This window comes from Takifugu rubripes, chromosome 19 (genome assembly GCF_901000725.2).
Source record: "Takifugu rubripes chromosome 19, fTakRub1.2, whole genome shotgun sequence".
In the NCBI taxonomy this organism is placed as follows: Eukaryota; Metazoa; Chordata; class Actinopteri; order Tetraodontiformes; family Tetraodontidae; genus Takifugu; species Takifugu rubripes.
Window position 1 is genome coordinate 7,059,577 of NC_042303.1, and position 21,336 is coordinate 7,080,912.

The window sequence follows — 21,336 nt, forward strand, 5'->3', positions numbered from 1 at the left end:
CCGACCGGCATAAAAGAAACATTGGAATAATTAACGCTCATAAAGGTTGGCGGGATAAAACCTCGTTTAAGATGTACGCAGGCTGGATGGGCTCGCTACAGGCACTCTGTTAATGAACGCTGGCCCCATCACTCGTGCCCAGGTGCAACCAATTCCTGGGGTATGAAGCAAAGGCAACATCCACATGGTTTTACTGGTGTTGCCAAATGGCGACGATTGGATTTTTAGGCGCCTGTAGCTCATCTAGTCAAAAACCATGCAGTGTCCTGATGATCGGGTTCGCTCTCAGTGGAGGGTGTGGGCTCAGCCGTCATGGGGAGGAAGGATTTTTTCCCCCCATATACATTTCCACCCTGCAGGAAGCCACAGCCTCCATCACCATGGGAGCTTTTTTTCCTTGGCCCAGCATCTCCGCGTATTCAAAATCGGTTTGTCTTGGAACAGAAAACATCTCAGTAAATAGCAAGACTGCATATGTGCACTTGAGCCCACAAGCACATGTTTAACCCGTATATTTTGTACGGTAGGAACAGTGTTCAGTGCTGCTGTCACAGATTCCCTCTGTGGAAAAGCAGTTTTCAGCGAGCCGCTGAAAGAAAAGCACTGGTTAAAAGGGCAGATTTCATTTTATATCAGGATGACTGATGCTTTTTAGCCTGTACTGGTCAAGACTCACCTGGCGTCTGTGAAACGGGTCAACAACATGTCTGGGTCGCAAATGCTGAGAGCTAAAGGAGCTGATTGGAGACTCCAAATTTCCCCTAGATGGGGGAGTGTGTGTGTGTGTGTGCGTGCCTTGAAAGGAGACCTGTCCAGGGTGTATTCCTGCAAAAATGACTGGAACTACAAACGAATCATTAGGCTCCCCTCTAACGAGGCTTTTGGATTTCACTGCAAATGAGAACTCGGAACTTCCCGCCGAATCCAAGAGACAGCTGCTGACCGAGACGCGGATCGAGACATGGAAGCCATGCTGGCAAAAGCAGAGGTTTTGTTTTTATTATTTTTAGGAATTTGCAAAAGGAAAAAAAATATATTGAAAAGGCAACATAAAACAATTCTCGAGTCTCCTCTGCATTGAGATCCTTGTCTCAGCTTGTTCCTCAGTTTGGTGTAAAAGGCGAGGAATAAAAATGATGTGGCAAAAAAAACCCCAACAAAACACCCAGTAGCAGGAAATGCCACGAGACTGTCCATCTGTTGCAGACCCAAAGAACAGATCGCGCACGTCCCTCTCAGCTCGTTTCCTCAACCCTCCGGAAAACTGCTAGAAAATTCTTGCCTCCGTTCCTCTGGACCTTCTTTCCTTCCTCGGTACAGGTCCCCAGACGACTAATGATGACGTCACTGACCTGCCAAAATGAGAGCAACGTTTTAATAACCTCATGTGAGCGATCATCCAGAACCATGTTAAGCAGCGAAGAGCTACTGAGCTCATTAATGAAGGACCGAGGCTCAGCTGTCACGTGTGTCCATATTTCACCTGTTATTAGAATCCATCCCTTTAAAGAATGTTACAGTAGGAGTTGACCTCTTTTATACACTGGTGTATAACAAGCTGCAGGAGCAACGTACCAGCTCTTCCTCCGGGACACGCGTGAACAGCGGATGCTCGGCAAAGTGCTTCACCATCCAGATGTGCACTTCCTCCACGTCTGTCATTGTGTACACCAAACCCTGACACGAGCACACAAACACAGGATCAATAAAAAACTTCTGGGAAAGAAAAAAAGAAATCTCGCCAAAGACAAAAATCGATCGCTTTGTTTAAGCAAACTGTTGTCTCCCTCCTCTTTTAAATGGTTTCATCAGCCCTTCCTAAGAGATAAAAATAACCCAGTGGCAACACAGAGGTTAATCACCTTTGTCACAGAGGAGGGTTAGCAAATAGCCTTTCTAGAAAAAAGGGTTCGAAGAAAACTCTTCTGCGACGTGCTAGCTTGTCACACATGCATCCGCCACTAAAGGAATTCTAGTGAAAGAGACCGAGAGTGCTTTTAAACACGTGGGACGGAAAAATGTGGGATCGCGACCACCTCAGCATGCGTTGCTCTGACGTGCGCAACAGCATCGAGAATGTTGCCCAACTTTATTTCAGTGAATTGGAGGATTTTCTGCGGGCAGAAATCAATTGATAAAATAAGGGCCAAGCCAATTCATTGAGCAACCTGCAGCTGGTTTCCAGAACGGCTGACGTCCTCTTTGAATGTCAAATAATTCTCATACTTGGGAGTTTAATAAAAATGCAGTTAAAGTTTGTAAGGAGGACTATAAAGGCTGTGTGTTTGTTAAGCACAGAGAACACTAAGGCCAGGATATCACTTATAAATGTAATTTTTAATTCAATGACTCAAACAGCAGATGCAGATTTGCACCGATAATTGGACCACTACCTCAATAAACTGAAGCACCTCAAGCTAAAACCCTCCACGACATTCGCCTCTGTAAAGGTTTGAAACTCCAAGAATTCCATTTAACAGCACTCCCAAGGACGCCTACGTCAGCAAAAGCCCAACAGTCCCCTTAAAATAAAAATTCCTGGCTCTCTATCAAAATTTAATTGGTTATTTCTTGGCAGGTTCCCACCCCTGCCAGGTTTTGTTGAAACCTTTCCATTTTCCCCCATTTCTTGCACAATCCTGCTAAAACAACGGACATATTGTACATCTTATAGTCCAAATTCACCGTCAACGCCCCAGCAGGGCTGCTTTTGCACATACCCCGACTCTCAGCGTGTAGGCGTACTCTGCCAGCAGCGTGGGACTGATGATTCGCCATTTGTGTTTGGTCTTCTTGAAGTGAGGGTCAGGGAAGAGGAAGAACATCTTACTGAGCTGAAAGACACAGCATATTTGCAGACAGGCTTTAAATTTTGCTGCTCTGGAAGCTGGTTCCAAACGCCGCTTTATTGTCTCTGGTGTGTTGAAAGAGAAGAGAAGCCTGGGAGAGGCGCGCCACTGGCTGCACCAGCTTCATGTCAAATTCTCTTTAATCATAGTAAGAAGCCTCAGTTTACGCTGCACAAATAAAAGCTTTATTGTATAAAAGTGCCCCCCCCCTTCTCTCTCCCTCTCTCTATTTATATACAGTATATATGATCATTTCCATTTAATCATATGTTACTCATGTAGAAACCTTGACACTGTTGTAGCGTTCTGTTCCCCATGCCCGCCCCCCTGTCATTTTCAATCACGCCGGGCACTTGAGGTGAGTTTTTTTTCAGGGGGCTGAAATTACCCACGGTACAGTCAACCTACTGTATAAACTAATACGAGGTTCAACAAGTCACAGATTACAGCGGCTAATTGCGACAGATAAATGGCGGCTTGCACTCCTCTGTGCTGAGCGGATGTGATGCCTTGCGTCTCAGTCAATGACCCCATTGTGGTACAATCCAGGATTTATGGTGCAATTCATATAAATAATACAGTCCATATGTTGCACTGGGTACAGTAATCCCCCAAAGCCCAAACTGTTTTTCCTGGGATTCTTATGGACCTGGCATTGCCCGCAACAGCCTGTTAGCATTAACTTAATGATAATGTAGGCTCATTCTGATGAGCTGTTATAGAGACGTATATGTGGCCCAATTAGGTTCAATTTATGTCACAGCTGTATTATTACTATATAAAAGTGCCTAAAGGGTTGGGCTTTCCAGATCAGGGGAAAATGTACATGTATATTTGTTCAGCCCTGCAGGTTGAGTGCAATAAAGAACAGTGAAATCTTTTGTTTTAATAACACTGGCCATGCTAGCAGCACTGGAGACCTTTCATCAGGGATGTCATGCTATTGCCGTTGTTCTCAAGTGCTACAATGCCCGTTGCCGCATAGAAAAACAGTCGTCACAGCTGTGGATTCGATGACCAGGTGAGCACAAACCGCCATGAAACACAGAGAGTGGAAGCAACCAAACAGCTGATACATAAATCTAGGGTAAAAAAAACATTCAACAACTGAACTGCACAGCGAGATAAGATGGCAAACTCCTGAAAAGAGTGAGGGACGACTCGTGAAAATGTACCTGTCCTTTACAGAAGAAGTTGGGGAGGTACTTCATGGCATTGCTACGAATGCAGGCTATGTTCTGGTATTTCTCTGATTCTGAGGCCCGCAGAGACTGGATACGATCCCGAACATAATCTGAGACTTTGACTCGGATCTCAAGGCCCAGCATGAGCTTGTCTGGGAAAAGTGTTGACAACTCCACTGGAGAAAGGTAAAGACACAAAGGGAGACGGGAATGAAGCTTTTAGGAGATAACCAGCAGAACCACATCCGAACAAAAAGAACGTCAGATCACCTAAAAGTCCCCCATATCCACACCCTATGTCTGCAAACTCAACTTGATGGGTCTTATCTTCTGAGGATTTGCCAGGGAAGAAGTGTGGATACAACTGGGACCAGTCCATTTCCTCCGGACAAACAGGGCTGAGGCAAAAATTGGAGGTTAAAAACAGAACTGGTTTCCAATCAAGAAACATAAAAACAATAATATTATTAACACAACTGTTGCTAACAATTTGGATAACAATATGTATAATAATACAATTAATGTGAAAACTGTTATTGTATTTTGAGGGAGAAACCAAAGAAATTATAGCTGAATTGTAACTAAAATAAAAAGCTCCTAAATGACACTAGCATTAGTCGAACTATTTTAGCTTGCCAACTCCTTAATTACGAAAAGATAAACTGGATAATATCCTTATCAGCTCGTAATAAAAAAAGTAGAGTACAATAAAGGTATTATATTAAATTATATTAGTCACTCACTAATCAAACGTATGATGAGCCATTGGGTTGGAATGAGCTCGTTGTCTGTAGTATTTTTTCTGCGGCATTGATGACGTACTCATGTCGAACTGAAAGCACTGACGGTATTCTATTTAAAAAAAATGCAAAATGATAAATTATTTAATTTATACTACAGTCGTGACACACTCCCAAAAAGTCACGCTGCGATCGGTTTTGCGGGTTGCGATCTGTTGTGGGTCGCATAGTTTTGACGTCATCGCTAGGCGTCCGTTCCTCTTGGTGGTTGCCAGGTTTGTTAACAGGCATCACTATTTACCATACTGAAGGGGAAAAAAATCAACAACAATAATAATAACTATATATGTGTGCGTGTGTGTGTGTCTACAACTAAATAGGGTTAGGGTTGGGGTTAAGACACCAGTTTCACTGTTCTGTGACTGTTGTAACACGTTTTCGGTTTCCTCGCAGCTGTACCAACTAAGCTCCAAATTTTTTTTCTGTGTTGACAGTAAAATTTCACAAACTCTTATGAAACATGTAGCAATAATTATAGTTTTCCAAAATTCCAAAGAACAATATAAACATTTTTTGACTAATATAGAAGTCTAATGGTAATATAAATGCTTTTTATTTGTTTTTTGTTCTAGATAATACCTTATGTGAATTTATTTACGTCCATTCACGCATCCACCAAAACACAATGCTTTTTTCTTTGAGAAGAACAAAAATCTTTATTACAAAACGTGAGGAGTATATTTTAAGCAAATGTTTCACATCGCTTCTGCCAGCTCATCAGACCCTCAGGAGTACGTTGTTGTGTAATAGCACAAAAGTTCACACCTTTAGACCATCTATTATACATACAAATCAAATCCCGTAACAATAATTAGATTTTTTGATGTTTTTCTTCACCAAAAGCATAAAATTGGGTCATTTAGCAACATTGGTACAATAATAGAAAAAAACACATAATAATAAAAGCATTATGCTTTTGAAAAAGGACCCATAGGTTTTATTTTGTTGTGTGCCACGTCTGTAAAAACTTTCTGTGGCAGTGTTTCTGTGACAAGAGTTCTTAAAATGGATTAGGCAAACGCTTTGATCTCCCCCTCAAATGGGAAGGATTATCCACTTTCATACTGTGGTGACTCTCATGACCACTTCTTGGTTGGCACGGTGCAGGTTGCTGGGCCTTAGTTGGCTGAGGATGTGCAAAATGGTATAACCACAGTGGTGGTGGAGAACAGTCCTCACGTGATGGCTTGTCCTCTGTCTGCTGTCCACGGCACTGTGAGAGTTCCTCTCCACGCGACCTTTACTGCTAAGGGGGTCACCTAAGTCCTTCGCCTTCTCGTAATTCAGAACTTTCCACTGCTGATTCACTGCCTGCCAGCGTTTAAAAATCCGGTAAACAGATGATCCTTCGTGGATTATAAGGCCTGAGAATAGAGGGCAAATAATGTTACAGGAAAGGCTTCTTTGTTAAGAATTAAGTGTTGCCAGGTAAAGAATGTACAGAATGATAAGCTTTCTCAAATATCTATTGCATTTGCTAGATTAACTTGGTGTTTTGCAAATAAACAAGTGTCAAGAACCACTCAGCAAGTACACTTCAGATGTTAAATTGGGACCAGATTAAGGTCACTTCCTGAACTCACAACAATTAGAACAAAAGTACCCAGAAAATAAAGCACACAGAGAGTGCAGACCTCTGCCAAACAGGTCATTTCCCCACATAGTGTGATTTGGACCTGTAGTATAATATAGGCAGCATTAATACAAAGTCCAAGGTCCCTCCGGAAACCAGAACCAAAAAATGACAATCTATTCCATGACCCATTGTCAACTTCCTGGAAATGTCATTAAAACCTGTTTAGAACTTTTTGAATTAGTTTCCTGACTGACAGACAGACAGACAGACAGACAGACAGACAGACAGACAGACAGACAGACAGACAGATAGATGCTGGCTGTCACACAACCTCCTTGGTGGAGGTAATAAATAGCAAATTCACCTCAGCTAATTATTATAAACAATGCTACAATGCTAATGTCTAGGAGTTGTTTGCTTTATTTAGTGTGTGTGTGTTCTCTAAATTTTTATTCAGCCAAATCTTTCACAGCATGAGATTGTGAGATTTACCTATACAAACAACGTCCATGAAGCCGTACATGCCGTAGCATATCTGGAAGAGAAGGTCTTGCCGCTGCCATTTGGCTGATGGGCTGAGAGACGACCACACCAGCCAGGAAATACTGGCAATAAGGAAGAGAGAGCCCAGGATAATGGCTGCAATCTGCACCCGCTCAATTACAGTCAGGGAGATGGCCTGCCACTGCAGAGAAAACAGAAATGGGGGGAACTCAGTACACTAAAGCATATAAAATCCTTACAATGTGGTATTTTGTCGACATGTGTGTCTCACTCAGCTCTTCTACACCATTGTTCTCTACCTGCAGCGGGTTCTTGGTGCTGATGGCCAGGACCTGGTACTTGAAGTAGCACAGCTCACAGCTCCAGGAGCCTCTTTCGCTGATCCAGCGGATAAGGCAGGACTGGTGTGTGCAGCGCACCGAGCCGTCACAGCGACACGGGCCCAATAACTCCCCCTGCAGGACACATGTTGAATAGGAATGAGGCGCATAGTTTTGCTTTGTTTTTTTTCATGTTTTAGTCTTATTTTTGAAGAGCCCCCCCCTCCCCGTTTTTATAGTAGGCCACTGCTATTTTTATGGCTCTTTGTTTACTGGAAGAAACCATAGCTGCACTGTTACTTTGTTTGGAGACTGAGATGGAAAATGTTTTTATAGTCGTACTGCAGATACTGTAATATTTTAGTTCTGACCTTTGCGGTGCATCTTTTTCTTTCAAGAAAAAGAACCATCTGATTTTACTTGGCTGGCTTAGTCATCACTCAGTCCATTTGGGGTGATATTTTTGGAGAAACGATCGTCTCCCAATTTGCCACACTCGCAAAAATAACTGAGTTCAAAACAGGCCAGAATTCCTGAGGAGAGATTTTGGCAGCTGATCCCCTGCCGGTTTTATTTTATTACAGCTAAGTCTCTTACAAAAACGACTGCATCACATTAATCTAAAGATATTCCAGGCGTGTTGTGCTCTAAAAATAAATCCGCTCAAAGGATACATTTGCTTTGATGATTTGAGCCGCAAACCATGAGCCAATATATAAAAGGGAGTGAAGGTGTGCTTGTTTCCCTTGAACTGCCCGTTCAGTGCTGTATCTGGATTAGGATACATCACAATTAGTCTCAGAAGCAGTAACAGAATATCCGGCTCGGTGCAAAAGCCCTCAGACTGACAACACCCTTGCAACTCACACTTTAGTTTCTGTCTGATTCAGTGTGACACCGGCTCTTTAATTAGCCCACATCTAGAGGAAGGGGAAGTGAAACTTTCCCCGACTTCCAAGCAAAGTCTGTCTCTTCAAGGTTGGTTTAATCTACGGGATTTGACACACTCAGACCACCACTGAAGACCTATATACACATTTTTTTTTTTTAAATGTTTTCCTCCTTCTTCCCTCCCTGCTGCTCTCCTCCCTGTGGAGAGAAGATATTTAGGTCTTATTTTGTGTGACCTTCCTGTAGCCTGAGAGAATGATGAAAGGGGCTGACGCCTGAATTAAAGAGTCCCATGGCAGATTACTGAAGTCACACTGCCTGTCTTACTCACATCTCGCTGAATAACAATGACAATAAATGGCTTTCATGTTTCATTCTTTCACGTGTCCTTTTCAGCACTTTTTAGCATCATATGAATGTTACTACAAAGACCCGACTGCTTCCCACAATAAAAGCCGGCTCTGTGCGGATGCCCTCCATCAAGCCTGCTGCTATTTTCAGATCCCTGCCGGGTCTGAGAGATTTATTCTTTCTCTTTTGGTGTCAGTAACTCCAGATTTCCAGGGTGATATTGAGACCGCAGGATGTCATTTTTATATGGTTATGGTCACGGTGATGCCATCAGGGTCAACACCGTCTGATTAATAACAAATTAAGTTTTCAGTATAAGCAGGTTCAGCCATTTGGTTGTAAAGCACAGTCCTGCAGCTACTTACATACGAACCATCATCGAACTTCTTTCCCCAGTCTGCCTTGCAGCTTTAGATATGTCATGGAAGCTTCTGAGTGAAGCATGTCTTGTGACGTGTATACAGTTGTGCTGCACAAAGTGGCTAAAAGTGAAGCTCATGGAAAGAAACTCACTGCCAATGGTATTCTTGTAGGCTCCTTAAAAACACCCTTTTGGGAATCCAAGGTGCCCTTTCATGACATTATGACATGTGTGCGTGCATCTTGTGTGTTCCAAAATCTGCTTTTTGAAATTAAGCATTAAGTTATTTTGAAATAACAAGTATGTGAATCAGTTCAAACCTTAAAATTTTAAATATTTCCATCATGTTTCTTTAACTCTTTTTATGACGCCTACTATCTAAAAGACTGCACATCATCAAGTGCCAGGACACCAATCCTGTCTGTGAAGCATTTAACCTGGTGAAAAGGTAAATTGTGTTCAGTTGAGGGGCCCATTTGACCCCCAGCAAGGCCCTGGATTGGTTCCATCTGGAATGCAACAGTGCTGCGACCGTGTACCTTCTCTGGCCCCTGGAAGCAGATCCGGCACTGCGGGGAACGCATCCCGCTGTCCGAGAGGCTTGGAAGAGAGGAGGCGTCCAGGTTTCCTCCCTTGGGCTTGAACCTGTCTTCATCGTTCTCAAACGCCAGGCTGCGGGGCCGGGGGTCTGCGCCATAATATTCCTCCTCGTCGTCCCGGTGGGAGCAGCTGAGCGACGGCCACCCACAGTCCCCTACAGCCAGCCCCCGCATCCTGCTGTGAGAGACCGTGTCCGTGTCAGTCCTGCTTGATCCCGAGCGCATCAGTAGCAACAATTTAAGTTCACTGAAAAACATCCGGATCCGATATTTGAACATTATTCAGCACACAAATAGTTCTGTGAAACCACTTTCCATTATTTTTGTGGGTGCCGTTGTTGTTATTGTTATTATTATCACGAGCTTTCACGCAGACAGTTCACGTTTATCCATACAAAGAGCTGAAGAAACACATGATAGGCTCTGAGATCAGCCCATAGCTCTTGTATATCCTGTTGTCATAGCATGTGCGCTGCCATCCAGCCAATGGGGAGCGGCTGTTTCTCATGGACGGACGCGATTTCTTTCTGGTTTCAATGGAGGCTGAGAGACACAAACAGCGAAGCACTTGCATTTCAGTCCGTGCGCTGCAGCAGCATCGCGTCGTGCAGGTGCCCCAGCGAGTAACAGACAGTCCACGAAAAGAGTATGACTGAACGGGGTGGCAAAGGGGTTGTTTGGTGCAAAATCCTGTTAAGAATAATGTGCGTGTGTGTGTGTGGTGCGATTTTAGACGAGGAAGTTTTTCATTTCTGGTGGTGAGAACAGAGATCGGATCCTTTGTTGTCTCAGCAGCATCAGATCTTCTTGTGCGATGGTCGTTGTTTTCTGTTGTTTTTTTTTCTACATCGAGCGTCCTCTTTCAAAAACAACCCCGACGGCCCATTTGCAAAGTTGCAAAATGGATTCGACAAAAAATACGCCTGGAGGTAGAGTTAAAAACATCCGCGTCACCTGAACTTGCGGCGCCAATTCCCCGCTTTCCCGCGACCATCTTTGCACCACCGATCAGCAGGATGGCAGACACGAATTCCTGCACAAACACGGACGAGCCCATGGCGGTCTGCAGCCGGCCCCTCTGGGTGCTAAAAAACAAGTGCACGTCGTCATCACACCTTGTCCGAAATTAAATCAAGGCCCGAATCAGGAGTCCCGCAACTTCATGCGTCTTCGCCATCCACGAAATAGTCAAACTCGACGATGTGAAACTTCCTCTCGTGTATATATTTCCAGATTTAGATTAAAAACAACACCCTCCCCTCCAACGGGAAGAGCGGAGATGAAGCTCCAATCCAAGGCTGACAGAGCCAAGGTGCCGATGTTCATGTGACGTGGAGACCACGTGTTCAGATGCTGAAGAAAAAGAAAAACAAATATTGCGTTTCAGCCTCAAGCTGCAGGAAATGTGTTAACACTCCGATCAAACACATGTATCAAAAAATGTATGTGGTACGTAAGGAATATTTAATACGATTTTTTTTTAATTTTTTCAAAATCTGAAGGGTTTCCGGAGAAGGATCTAGTAAAATAGAACTGGTATCATAATTTAGGACCACTCACACTGGAATGATATTCAGAATTTGGGCTGATAGAGGCTTCTGGAGGATCACAGTTCCATTTAATATTCTTCTGAAGATTTGAGATGCAAATGTGATTTCCAGCCACTTTCTTTTATGATGCAATCCTCCTTTGTGGGAGAAATTACAGTAACTTTGGATTTGGCACGGTGAGAGATAAGGACCTGCAGGAGAAGCAAGCACTTAAACTCATCATCTCCTAGATGGATTTCAGTCAGGGCAGCTTCTGGAATATCCACTTTGCCATTATTTCTTATATATGAATTTAGCTTCCTCGCTGCTGCTGTCTGGGGAACTGTTGCCATTCAATTATAGATTCTTGTCCGAGCTGCTGAGGCACATGCTGAGGTTGCTGCACCATCCCGGTAAACGTTCACTTCTGACAGACAGCTGGAACACAAGCGTAGCATTACTGCACATGGTGGGTCACACATGATGCTGCAAGATGATTTCTGGTTCCTGGTATGTTAAATCCAAAGAGGAAATTTAAAGATCAGTGTACCCTTCCATCAACCCCCTCCATGGAGCCTTACCCGATGTGCTGATCCAGTTGTGTTGGTTAAAATCCAGGATGAAGTTGAATAAAAGTCTTAGTTTTCTTTTCAATCAAAAGAAAATATCATAAAAGAAAGCTCAGTGCATTGAAGAACATTAATCAACACTCAGATCCATGATGATGTCCCAACTGTATTAAAAAAAACGATAAAATAGAATAATATGAAACAGCCACGCACACTTAGATCTTTGACGTGTGTCTGTTTGCATAGACAGACGTGTCTCCCAAGAGTTTGGTTTTTTCCTGATTATTTCTCAGCTGTCAGTCCTGTGATGGTTTCCAGAGAATTCTCTCCTCACATCAGTTGTCTGAGCACCTGTCAGGTAAGCAGCCTCTGTCATGTACGACCCAGCGGTGAACCCTCTCAGCTACTGCTGCACAACCATATCAGCATGAATACATTGATATTATCATAATGATGCAGCCGCGTTTATCACTCTGTTGATTTGAGTGTTAATGTGTTATTGATATTGTTGTGTCCACCTGCTGGTCTAAACACCTCCCGCAGCTTCTTGAGAATGAACCCAGGCGCTCTTTGCAGGGTTTGGGGGATTTTTCAGGCCCGTGTGGTTTTGTTTCCACCTCCACAATCGCAGTCATGCAGTCGTTTAATTTCCAGAACCAGAATTCTGAACAGAGATCTGGATCACAAACAAGTTGCATCTGTAAATGTAAAAGCAAGCCTAGAAATTGTGAAATTCTTTCTTTTTTTTCCATGTTTTAAAAGTTAAAAAAAACCCACCAACATATTTTATCATCCACAAAGATCAACCATTTCACCACTTTGAGATTTAAGTATCACAACCTAAACTTTCCTGTATAATCTTCATTATACTTCTTTTGTTAAATAGATTAATTATTTTTCCTCCATCATCTCTACGACTTCAAATTCATATATTATATATACATATATTTAACAATGAATTTATGATCCTGCGGATTTCTTCCACAAAATATGAAATTGGAGTATAATATCACAGACAGGATTACACTATTTGACTGCATCCCCCCCAACCCACACACAGACACACACTTTTAACGAGATTATTCATATTTCTGCTCAGCCCATTATTACATTAAGAAACACATCCGTGTAAACACAGCAACGGTTTCCTTTACACAGGACTTTGAGCAAAAGTTCAGATTTTCTGATTTTATTTGAAAGACGTGTATTTTATTGTGAAAAAATCCGTGTGTTTTACTTGCTAAATAATATTTAATCACAAGAATGATATATTTTCCTTTCTACTTATATTGAAAAGCGTTCTGCCTTCTTATGTAACTTTGAATCACAACCAAAATACAAAATACAACACAAAGAAAAAAAAACATGTGTAAAACAGTTCAAGGCGATTCGAAACAGGCTGTTTATTTTTTTATTTAAATAAATTATTTTTAATAGTTTAATGTTATTAATGAAACGTTTGAGTTGATTGACAACATTTGTACAACCCGACATCAGCACGTCTCTGGTTGTAACTCGCGACGCAGCTCCGTGCACGAGACATACTCTGGAGACTTTTTTTTTAAGCCCCGCCCTCTCCAGGAGTTGCTGCTAGACGCAACAGGAAGCGACAATCCCGAAAAGAAGAGAGTTCACGCTGGAAGACAAAACCCTCGGCAGAGGCTGAAACCACGCGTGCTGAATCGGCTTCTCCCCTGCGGACCGGCAGCACCCCCCCCCACCCTCTCCGCTCCGGTCACCGGTGACCCGGTTCTGTGTGGAGTTAGACGTGGCAGCCTAGTGACCATGTTCTCATCGTGAAGCTGTAGTGAGCCTACCTGCCGCGGAGAGCACACGGGCGAGGTGAGAACAAGTCGTCCACCCGTGATTATCCGTATTGTATACGCGATTATCCGAGTGCGCGCGCGCGACAGACACACCGCGAGCATATATGTTACGTTGCACAGATGTGGAACTTGTGTGTCGGTGATCTGTTTCCTCCGCTCCCGGCTCTACTTTGTGCTTCTGTTTTTATCCTTCCGCCACGTAAGTGGTCGTGAGTAAAACCAGTCCCTGTGTGGTCGCTTCACTTTTTTTTCCTCCCAGAAAGGAGTCTTTTTAATCAGGGAAGCAGCACCACGTGTCGAAGGGCAGGGATTTCCACCGTCAGGGCCTATTTTTCTTCTGCTCCGCCCACATGGCCTTCACTATTCGGGTAAAAAATTGACTTGATCAAGTGGATAAAATGAATGAGACCGACTGGTGATCGATACAGGCAGGCGCCCCTCCTGTGATCAATTGGAGTCTGCTGGGTTAACGACCTCGGGGCTGAGAGGCATCAGTGGAAACTTGACGTGATGATCCAAAATCTGATGTGTCACTGAAGAAAAACAGAAGTTGTTTTGATGAAGGGACGGAGCCCTTCCTGTGTGGAGCAGACACAGACCAGCCTGCACGAAGGAGAAGTTTCCGCTTTAATCCCATGGCCTGAAATTGGGATGATGACAATGCTGGGTTAAATGCTGTGGGATGACTCAGCCAATTTATACTAATATTTAGCAATAGTTGTAACAGAAAAGATCTGAAATACCTGTGCTGTCCTTTTTCTTCCAAATGTATCGTCTATATTGCCCCACTACTACATAAAGGATCATTAATGCTGTTAAAATGCCTACAGATGTGCATAAGTGGAGCAATAATCTTTGCTTTGCAGAAATCTAGCATAAATTGAGTAGTCCAATAGAGGTAAATATCTGCTCCTAATGAGGATCTATCATATAATACCATTACGATGCCTTAAACTTTAATGTTTAAGTAATTTAATGTTCTCATTGAATTAAATATTCGGTGTCCTGGTCACGTTTATCAGCAGGCTCCTTTTCATTGGTGTCGCCGTGTTAAATTTATAGCCAACAAGAGGCGTGGATCATCTGTAATCATCTAAACTGTTTGTTTTGGCTTCGCCGGTGTTAGCAGAGGTGTTAGCAGGGGTGTTAGCAGCAGCATCCTGTTGTGAATCGGTGCTGCTCAGTGTTTCTTTAAAAACAACAACAGAGAAACTATTGAACATCAAACTGCAGCGTAACAGCAGCAGCAGCATCAGCAGCAGCGATGCGTTAGCCCGATATTCAGACCTTGCTGCGTCGGGAAATGTGCAGCTTCAGCTGCACTCCCTCTCTCGACTCTATTTCTTTGATGTCTTTGTAGCTGTGCCGCGTTACCGTACAATCTGCCTACCGTATCAGGTTTCACAGCGGCTGATTCACTCTGAAAGTCCACGTTTATGAGCCAAGCTACATGGGGGAAATCTGCAGACTCATAATGCAATCACGGTCTAATAGCATTAACAACATTTCCGTCAGCATTTAAATTCATATAAGAAGATTACGACAGGTTTTTTTTAGTTATATTAGCATTATGATTATGGCAGGTTTATTTTTAAGTTTTATTAGCAGTTCATTAGCAGTATTAAGAAATAAAAGCTGGACTTTTGGCGCATTTGTGTTACTGCATCACTAAAGTAAACTAGTTATTTGCTCAGATTCGCCCAGACTCATATTGACAGTAGTTGGCGTGTGCTGCAGATTTGCTGGAATCTGGACAGATTCTTGTCTGCAGACACAGCGTGACTCAACTTTCTCTGCGTGAGAGGAAGAATGTGGTGCTTTTGACAGGAAAAATGCAATACCTCCTCCCCCGAGTCAGCTGCAGTTTAGGTCGATCACGTTGCTAATTGTGGTTTGCGAGCCGATATGAATATTTAAGTCCTATTCTTTTACATTGTGTTATTATCACTGGACTGCGAGCAGGGCTTCAGCCCGTCGCCGATGCAGAATGAGATGTGTAATCGTACTGCCCGCGTTTGCACTGAGCTCATCAGAAGCTCTGGGGAAGTTTTCATGCAGTGCCAAAAGGCTGTAAATATTTTATCAACAAAATCTGCCCAAAAGTGCTGCTTCCTCTGCAGCAAGTCGTCCAGACTCGTTAATTGATGGTGTTGATGTTGTTGTTTCAGTCCAAGCATGCTGACTCATGCTTGGACTGAAACTTTCAGACTTTCATTAACACAATGCTGTTTGCAATAGAAATGCATGTTTTTGTCATCCTGTTGGGATCCACGTTCCTTTCCCCCGTACTTTAATGCTAATTAGTAGCCTTTAGCAGCCAATGCTAACAGGCTACACATACACCTGCATAGAAAAAGTGATGCCTTAAACCCTTTTTTCTTAACTTCCATTTGTTTTGTCTGGTTCTTTTCCAGTCTGCTTGGCTATGAAAATGGCCCACGGCACCAGTGTCCAGTACGAGCCAGTGGCAGAGATCGGAGGCGGCGCTTACGGGACGGTTTATAAAGCTCGGGATACGGAGAGCGGGAAGTTTGTGGCGCTGAAGAGCGTGCGCGTTCAAACAGATCAAAATGGCCTCCCGGTCTCCACGGTCAGAGAAGTGGCTCTGTTGCGCAGGCTGGAGCAGTTCGACCACCCGAATGTGGTTCGGTGAGACCGTTTACCGGTTTTGTTTTGAGTTGTCGGTTCGAACGCCTCTCACAAAAGCCTCCAATGTCATTTCACGTGGCAGGCTCATGGATGTGTGTGCCACCCAGAGGTCAGAACAGGAAACCAAAGTCACCCTGGTTTTTGAGCACGTGGACCAGGACCTGAAGACGTATCTAGAGAAAGCCCCCGCCCCTGGATTACCCCCTGGTCGTATTAAAGTGAGAACCATCTGAAACTGTTTTTAATGGCGACAAGCTTTCTATTTTTGAGAGGTTGAGTTCAAATTCAAATAAAAACATGTTTTGTAGGACCTGATGCGGCAGTTGCTGTGCGGTCTCGCGTTCCTTCACTCTAATCGGGTGATGCATCGAGACCTGAAACCAGAGAATATTCTGGTGACCAGTCAGGGCCAAGTGAAGCTGGCCGACTTCGGCCTGGCCAGGATCTACAGCTGTCACATGGTGCTCACCCCGGTGGTAAGAGCTTCCCCGCAGCTTCAAGTAACATTTATCTTTACAGCAAACGGTCCTGCGATTAGCAAACACATTTGTCTTTGCAAACACATTCATTTATTCATAGACGCTGAGTTCCATTCATGATTCAAATCAAAAATCAACATCTAATATGTGGATCAGATAAATTATGGATCAAACTGAATGTATCTCAAAAGCTTTTTAAGGATTCCGACTCAACTCTACATGTTCGCGCCGGTCACGCGTCCTGCAGTTGTTGGCTTATTCACAGCATTGGTTCATGTGACCTATATATGATCGCAGTTATCTATATAATGTTATAACTATTACATTTACCAGCATCCTATATCCCTTTAGCGTAATGACTACTGCCAGCACATTTAGCTAGCACACTCAAACATGCCGTTCAGCACGTACAATAAGATGAACATACAGCAGCTGGACGTTTGTCTCCAGTGGAAAACCCAACCCCCCCCCGTCCATATCCTTGTCCTCATTTTCTGTCTTGTGTGCCGTATGGAAAACCTGAAGGTGAAACCATTTAGCTTAATGTCGAAGAACAGCCAGAGCTCAGTTATCTCACTGAAAGTTTAAATTGACTTTCATTAAGGGAGAACCCTCGATCCATACCTCAGGCTAACATGTCTATTGGGAAGACGATCTCTGTGGTTCTGGGTAAGTTGGTTTTAGCACTAGTGTTAGCACTCATTGCCCTGCTAGCATTTTAGCAGGCAATCTTTAACCGGTTCTTCAACATCTGCGAACCAAGCACAAGTTAGGCCACCCTACGGTCCATCAGGACGTCCTTATATCTGCAAAGTAACAGTTTATGTTTTCAATAAACCATGTTTGTTGCTTCCAGGATTTGACTCCGGCCTGTTTTGTTTTCCAGGTGGTGACTTTGTGGTACAGACCACCGGAGGTCCTGCTGCAGTCCAGTTACGCCACACCTGTAGATATTTGGAGCACCGGCTGCATCTTTGCCGAGATGTTCAGGCGCAAGTGAGTCATCAGAACGGGTGCTTTTATTCTAATTATAATCTCATTAAGTTTTAGATGTAAGAGCGACGGTAGGCGTCAGCTGGTAATCAAATTAATTAACTTTGATGACATATCCCGAATGTCCCTCTGTGAGGTGGAGGCCTGTTTTAATAATGTCGGTTCTAGTTCCTCGTCAACCTTGGATCTCAGAGTTCCAAAGTGAGACATTTAAAAAGTCACATGCGTAATCCCCAGCCTTGTATGTCTGTTGGACCGTTTGCATCAAAGTTACTTGGGCACTAAAGAAAAGATTGTGAATTTAGTTAAATATTGACAGAATCCTTATCCATACGGCCAAGATCAAACGTGAAGCCACAGCTTTTTCAGCAGACAGCAACTGGAGTTGTTTTTAATATTACCGCTACTTTAAGTGCTAAAATTAAATATGTAATTTCCGGATCAGTGTCATAGTTTCCAGGTCAGTTATCTGAGCAATATTAATTAATGTTGGTGTCAGTTATTATGTAGGTATGTATGCTCTTTTTGGCATACACATTTTCTATTTCAACACTATAATGGGAATGTTACATTTATTTTACAGGAAAAACTACACCTTAAAAAATAAGCTCGGTAAACAATAACAGGAAAAAACAAACCCCAGGTGTGTTTATAGTTCCGAGTTCCTCCTCTAAATGGACAGTGGCTCCTCCTAGTGGTGGAGATTGGGTAATGCACATGGCTTTATTTGTATAGAGCCATCATTTTATTCGAATAATTCGCTGTTTTGACGAAAATGAAACAAAACCCGCTCCATTCTTCTGATTTGTCGCAATGATTATGTCTGTCAGACCTCTGTTCTGTGGAGAATCTGAAGTGGACCAACTTGGGAAGATCATCAAGTGAGTCTCGATAGGCTTCGTCGCATTTGTTTTTTTCTGCAGATGCTGAGAGATGAAATGCTAAATCTCTGTCGTTCTTTCTTTTAAATTTCAGGGTCATTGGCTTGCCTTCAGAGGAGGAGTGGCCAACCAATGTTACGCTGTCAAGAAAAAACTTCCCTTCCGCCTCGCCGAGCCCAATAACTGACTTTGTTCCAGAGATCAACGAGTCAGGAGCTCAACTGTTGTTGGTGCGTAACTTGAAATGAACCGAGCCATTATCAATGATGAGTCATTTTCCGGTTGGACACAAAGGAAGTAATACCTCTTCGCTCTGTCTCCTGCAGAAAATGCTGACCTTTGACCCCACCAAGAGAATCTCTGCCCTGAAGGCTCTAGAACACCCGTACTTTCAGAACTAGGGAACACTGACTGAAATGATGCAGAACCGTAAAAGGTGCAGAGAGGTTTAGACTTGACCCGACCGTGGGGGAGTTCCTCTTTGATGTTCCCTTGTTACACACACCGGAGCGAGGTCCGAACTTGAGGCGTGTTAGTGTCCACCCTGTAAATGTCCCAGTCGATGATGTCAGTGTGTCTTCAGAGGTAGCAGCCTTTTAGTTTTTGGGTGTTTGATTGTCTGCATCAACAGGGATCCAGGAATAGAATCCTGCTTTTGAAATGTTGCCGTTGTTATTCCCGCACAGCGTTCCCGGCGGAAAGATGCGCCCATTTCTCCTGCAAGCTGACAGAAGCCACGCCTCCTGATTATGAATGCATCAGTGATTTTTCTGTGTTTGTGTTCATATTTATCCAGACCTAAAGAACAAAAACAGCTGTGCGATGTGCTGTGTCCTGTGAGATGTAAGGGGATTTTATTTTGGTGGTTTTTTTTTTTTTTCTTGAAATCTGATGATCAGCGCTGAAAACACATGATTTAATCACATTACGTTTTTCAAATGTTTAAAGCTATAAACATAAGTGAGCTGAAATGCGTGAAAAAAAAACAAACTATAACCTATACTAGCACATTAAAATGGAAGCTACTGCCTCCCTTCGTTATCACTGAGCAAGTAAACTCTTTTACGGAAGGGTATCGCTGCCACACACACACACACACACACACACAAGGACATGGTATCGCATAAACACATTTAACTTAAAAGTTAATGTTCTAACAAAAATAGGCCTTTTTGTTTCCGCTATATTTTTCATGTTAAAACGTAACATTGCGTTATTGAAAGATGTATTTTTATCACATTTTTGTGGATAAAAAGCTTTTACGTTATTTCAAGATAAGCCAGCCTAGTTTCACATTCAAACAAGGTAAAGTTCTGGTACATGAAGGGAATCCACATTGTGCCACCTCACTGGAACCCAGGCCAGTGGGCTAGTTTATCTGCAATGCAAACGTGACGTGATTTCCCCTTATAGCGTAATAATGTCACGTTAAAACGTGTAGAATGTATTGTTAAAACCCCAAAGACATTATTTAACTTCTTTAATTACTTGACAGTAGACCCTGTGTGTATGTGTGTGTGTGTGTGTTTTGTAGCAGTGCGCTTCTATAGTCGGCAGATGTGGATGTTTAAATTGGAGGGATGTTGGTTTGTTGAGTGACTTGTTACTATGTGGAACACGATGCAAATGATCGTCGTCTTTCTGTGAGTTCTGTCACGCTGAACACCGAGTTCTGTTTATCGCAAAGAACAGTTAAAATCTCTGAACCCCGACGAGTGTTGCCGGTGACTTTCTTTGACTGGCTGTCAGGCCTCTACAGCTCACCTAAAACAAGTACATTCAAAGTTGTTGCCATGGCGATGAAACCGATCAGGATATCGGGAACAGCTGTCGCCGCTTCCTAAACAGCTAAAGAAAATGAGTTACTGATGTAAAACATCGAAACCCTAAAATCTGGACCAGTCCAACGCTCGTTATGGTCCATCAAAGCACCATCAAAGGTCACTGATGCAGAACGTCAGTCATTTTATCCACGATCGTGTAACCCCCACTGGCTCTTTTCACAATAACTAAAGAAGACAATTTTTTTAGCACACAAGCAGGGAATTAATGTCAGCAACATCAACAAAAATCATAAAATAAGCAACATTTCATCACCCAGTAGCTGCCTGACGCTTTATAACCAACAGCCATCCTCGTTCTCATGACTCCTCTTATAAGATTTACAGTTCTAATCTGTTTGGAGAGTGGTCGTTGTGCTTTGATGGCTTCTAATATTGATTCTTTTATGGGGGGCCAGGGTTAGGATTAAAAGCACTTTGAATTTTGATGATTTTCAACCATGACGAGAAGGAGGGCAGGCTCGGACCTCCAAGTCGTTTAATTTCCATAAAACCTATTTTATCTCCTCCTATTTTCGGTCCCGCTGCATCACCCGGACTCCCAGAGCGGTTTTGTCACTTTACCTTTGCGGAGTCCCACTTCCTGTGCAGAGCACAGGTTGGGTTTAATAACAAGGAGTCATTTTTAGCTCCTGCCTGGTTGTTCAATTATTTTCATGACCTTTGACCTGGTCTAAAAATGAAATCTTTTGGATACGATTGCATGTTGCACCAGAGTTTTATTTCCTCAAATTAGTTCATTCCTAATTGTGTTTGATTTCATTCTTTACTGTAGGTTTTAGATTTGCTTGAGCTCAAATGATGGAAACAGGAGGGGTTTGTTCTTTTACTGCAACCGACCACCAGGGGGCGATTTGACCCTTAAATAGCAGCAGATAGACCGAGTTATATTTTAATCTTTTTTAAAATCCCAAATGGTGGGAATGGACGGGAAAAGGGGAAAAAACCAGGGAAGTCATGGCAGCAGTTCAGGAGGGCTACAGGTTATTGTTCTGGTTTAAAGTGTGTGACACCCAACTGGAATCCCTTTTTTCTTTTTGTTCCTGCGTCGGACTCACTTTATCAGGAAGGATGGATGGAGAGGCAGGCGAGGAGAGCGGGAGCGGCTCGTAAATTGCCTTGGAGAAGGAGAGG

The 21,336-nt window shown here is 43.1% G+C and overlaps 3 protein-coding genes across 4 annotated transcripts; 1 reads left to right on the forward strand and 2 right to left on the reverse strand.

Annotated features, from left to right (window-relative positions):
- Positions 1-974: 974 nt before the first annotated feature.
- On the reverse strand, positions 975-5,013 carry mettl1 (methyltransferase 1, tRNA methylguanosine). Its single transcript, XM_003973135.3, has 6 exons — positions 4,777-5,013; positions 4,304-4,431; positions 4,025-4,209; positions 2,721-2,834; positions 1,576-1,677; positions 975-1,352 (listed from the first exon to the last, which is right to left on the reverse strand). The coding sequence occupies exons 1-6, from the start codon at positions 4,857-4,859 to the stop codon at positions 1,236-1,238; spliced, it is 729 nt and encodes a 242-aa protein (XP_003973184.2). The 5' UTR covers positions 4,860-5,013; the 3' UTR covers positions 975-1,235.
- A 456-nt stretch (positions 5,014-5,469) lies between these two features.
- On the reverse strand, positions 5,470-12,408 carry LOC101063304 (E3 ubiquitin-protein ligase MARCH9-like). Of its 2 annotated transcripts, XM_029826712.1 has the most exons (7): positions 12,052-12,404; positions 10,996-11,942; positions 10,390-10,788; positions 9,376-9,610; positions 7,213-7,368; positions 6,902-7,094; positions 5,470-6,197 (listed from the first exon to the last, which is right to left on the reverse strand). In XM_029826712.1, exons 4-7 carry the CDS (start codon positions 9,607-9,609, stop codon positions 5,893-5,895), a joined length of 888 nt encoding a protein of 295 aa, XP_029682572.1. In that variant the 5' UTR covers position 9,610; positions 10,390-10,788; positions 10,996-11,942; positions 12,052-12,404; the 3' UTR covers positions 5,470-5,892. The 2 variants fall into 2 exon arrangements, with proteins under 2 accessions (XP_029682572.1, XP_003973149.1); XM_003973100.3 differs by having other exon boundaries at positions 9,376-10,788; positions 10,996-11,884; positions 12,052-12,408.
- A 684-nt stretch (positions 12,409-13,092) lies between these two features.
- LOC101063081 (cyclin-dependent kinase 4) lies at positions 13,093-20,071 on the forward strand. Its single transcript, XM_003973099.3, has 8 exons — positions 13,093-13,375; positions 15,774-16,008; positions 16,091-16,226; positions 16,317-16,484; positions 17,374-17,483; positions 18,311-18,361; positions 18,456-18,591; positions 18,688-20,071. The coding sequence occupies exons 2-8, from the start codon at positions 15,785-15,787 to the stop codon at positions 18,760-18,762; spliced, it is 900 nt and encodes a 299-aa protein (XP_003973148.2). The 5' UTR covers positions 13,093-13,375; positions 15,774-15,784; the 3' UTR covers positions 18,763-20,071.
- The last annotated feature ends 1,265 nt before the right edge of the window (positions 20,072-21,336 follow it).

Bases quoted from the DNA above. Each gene is read 5' to 3' on its own strand.
- LOC101063081 (XM_003973099.3), top strand. From the start codon at position 15,785: ATGAAAATGGCCCACGGCACCAGTGTCCAGTACGAGCCAGTGGCAGAG. The intron at 16,009-16,090 runs GTGAGACCGTTT...TTCACGTGGCAG, and splicing joins GACCACCCGAATGTGGTTCG to GCTCATGGATGTGTGTGCCA. The intron at 17,484-18,310 runs GTGAGTCATCAG...TATGTCTGTCAG, and splicing joins GCCGAGATGTTCAGGCGCAA to ACCTCTGTTCTGTGGAGAAT.
- LOC101063304 (XM_003973100.3), bottom strand. From the start codon at position 9,714: ATGTTCAAATATCGGATCCGGATGTTTTTCAGTGAACTTAAATTGTTG. The intron at 7,095-7,212 runs GTAGAGAACAAT...TTTTCTCTGCAG, and splicing joins GCACCAAGAACCCGCTGCAG to TGGCAGGCCATCTCCCTGAC. The intron at 6,198-6,901 runs GTAAATCTCACA...CTCTATTCTCAG, and splicing joins CATGGACGTTGTTTGTATAG to GCCTTATAATCCACGAAGGA.
- mettl1 (XM_003973135.3), bottom strand. From the start codon at position 4,859: ATGAGTACGTCATCAATGCCGCAGAAAAAATACTACAGACAACGAGCT. The intron at 1,678-2,720 runs GTATGTGCAAAA...TGCTCGTGTCAG, and splicing joins CCTACACGCTGAGAGTCGGG to GGTTTGGTGTACACAATGAC. The intron at 1,353-1,575 runs GTACGTTGCTCC...TCATTTTGGCAG, and splicing joins GTGTCCCGGAGGAAGAGCTG to GTCAGTGACGTCATCATTAG.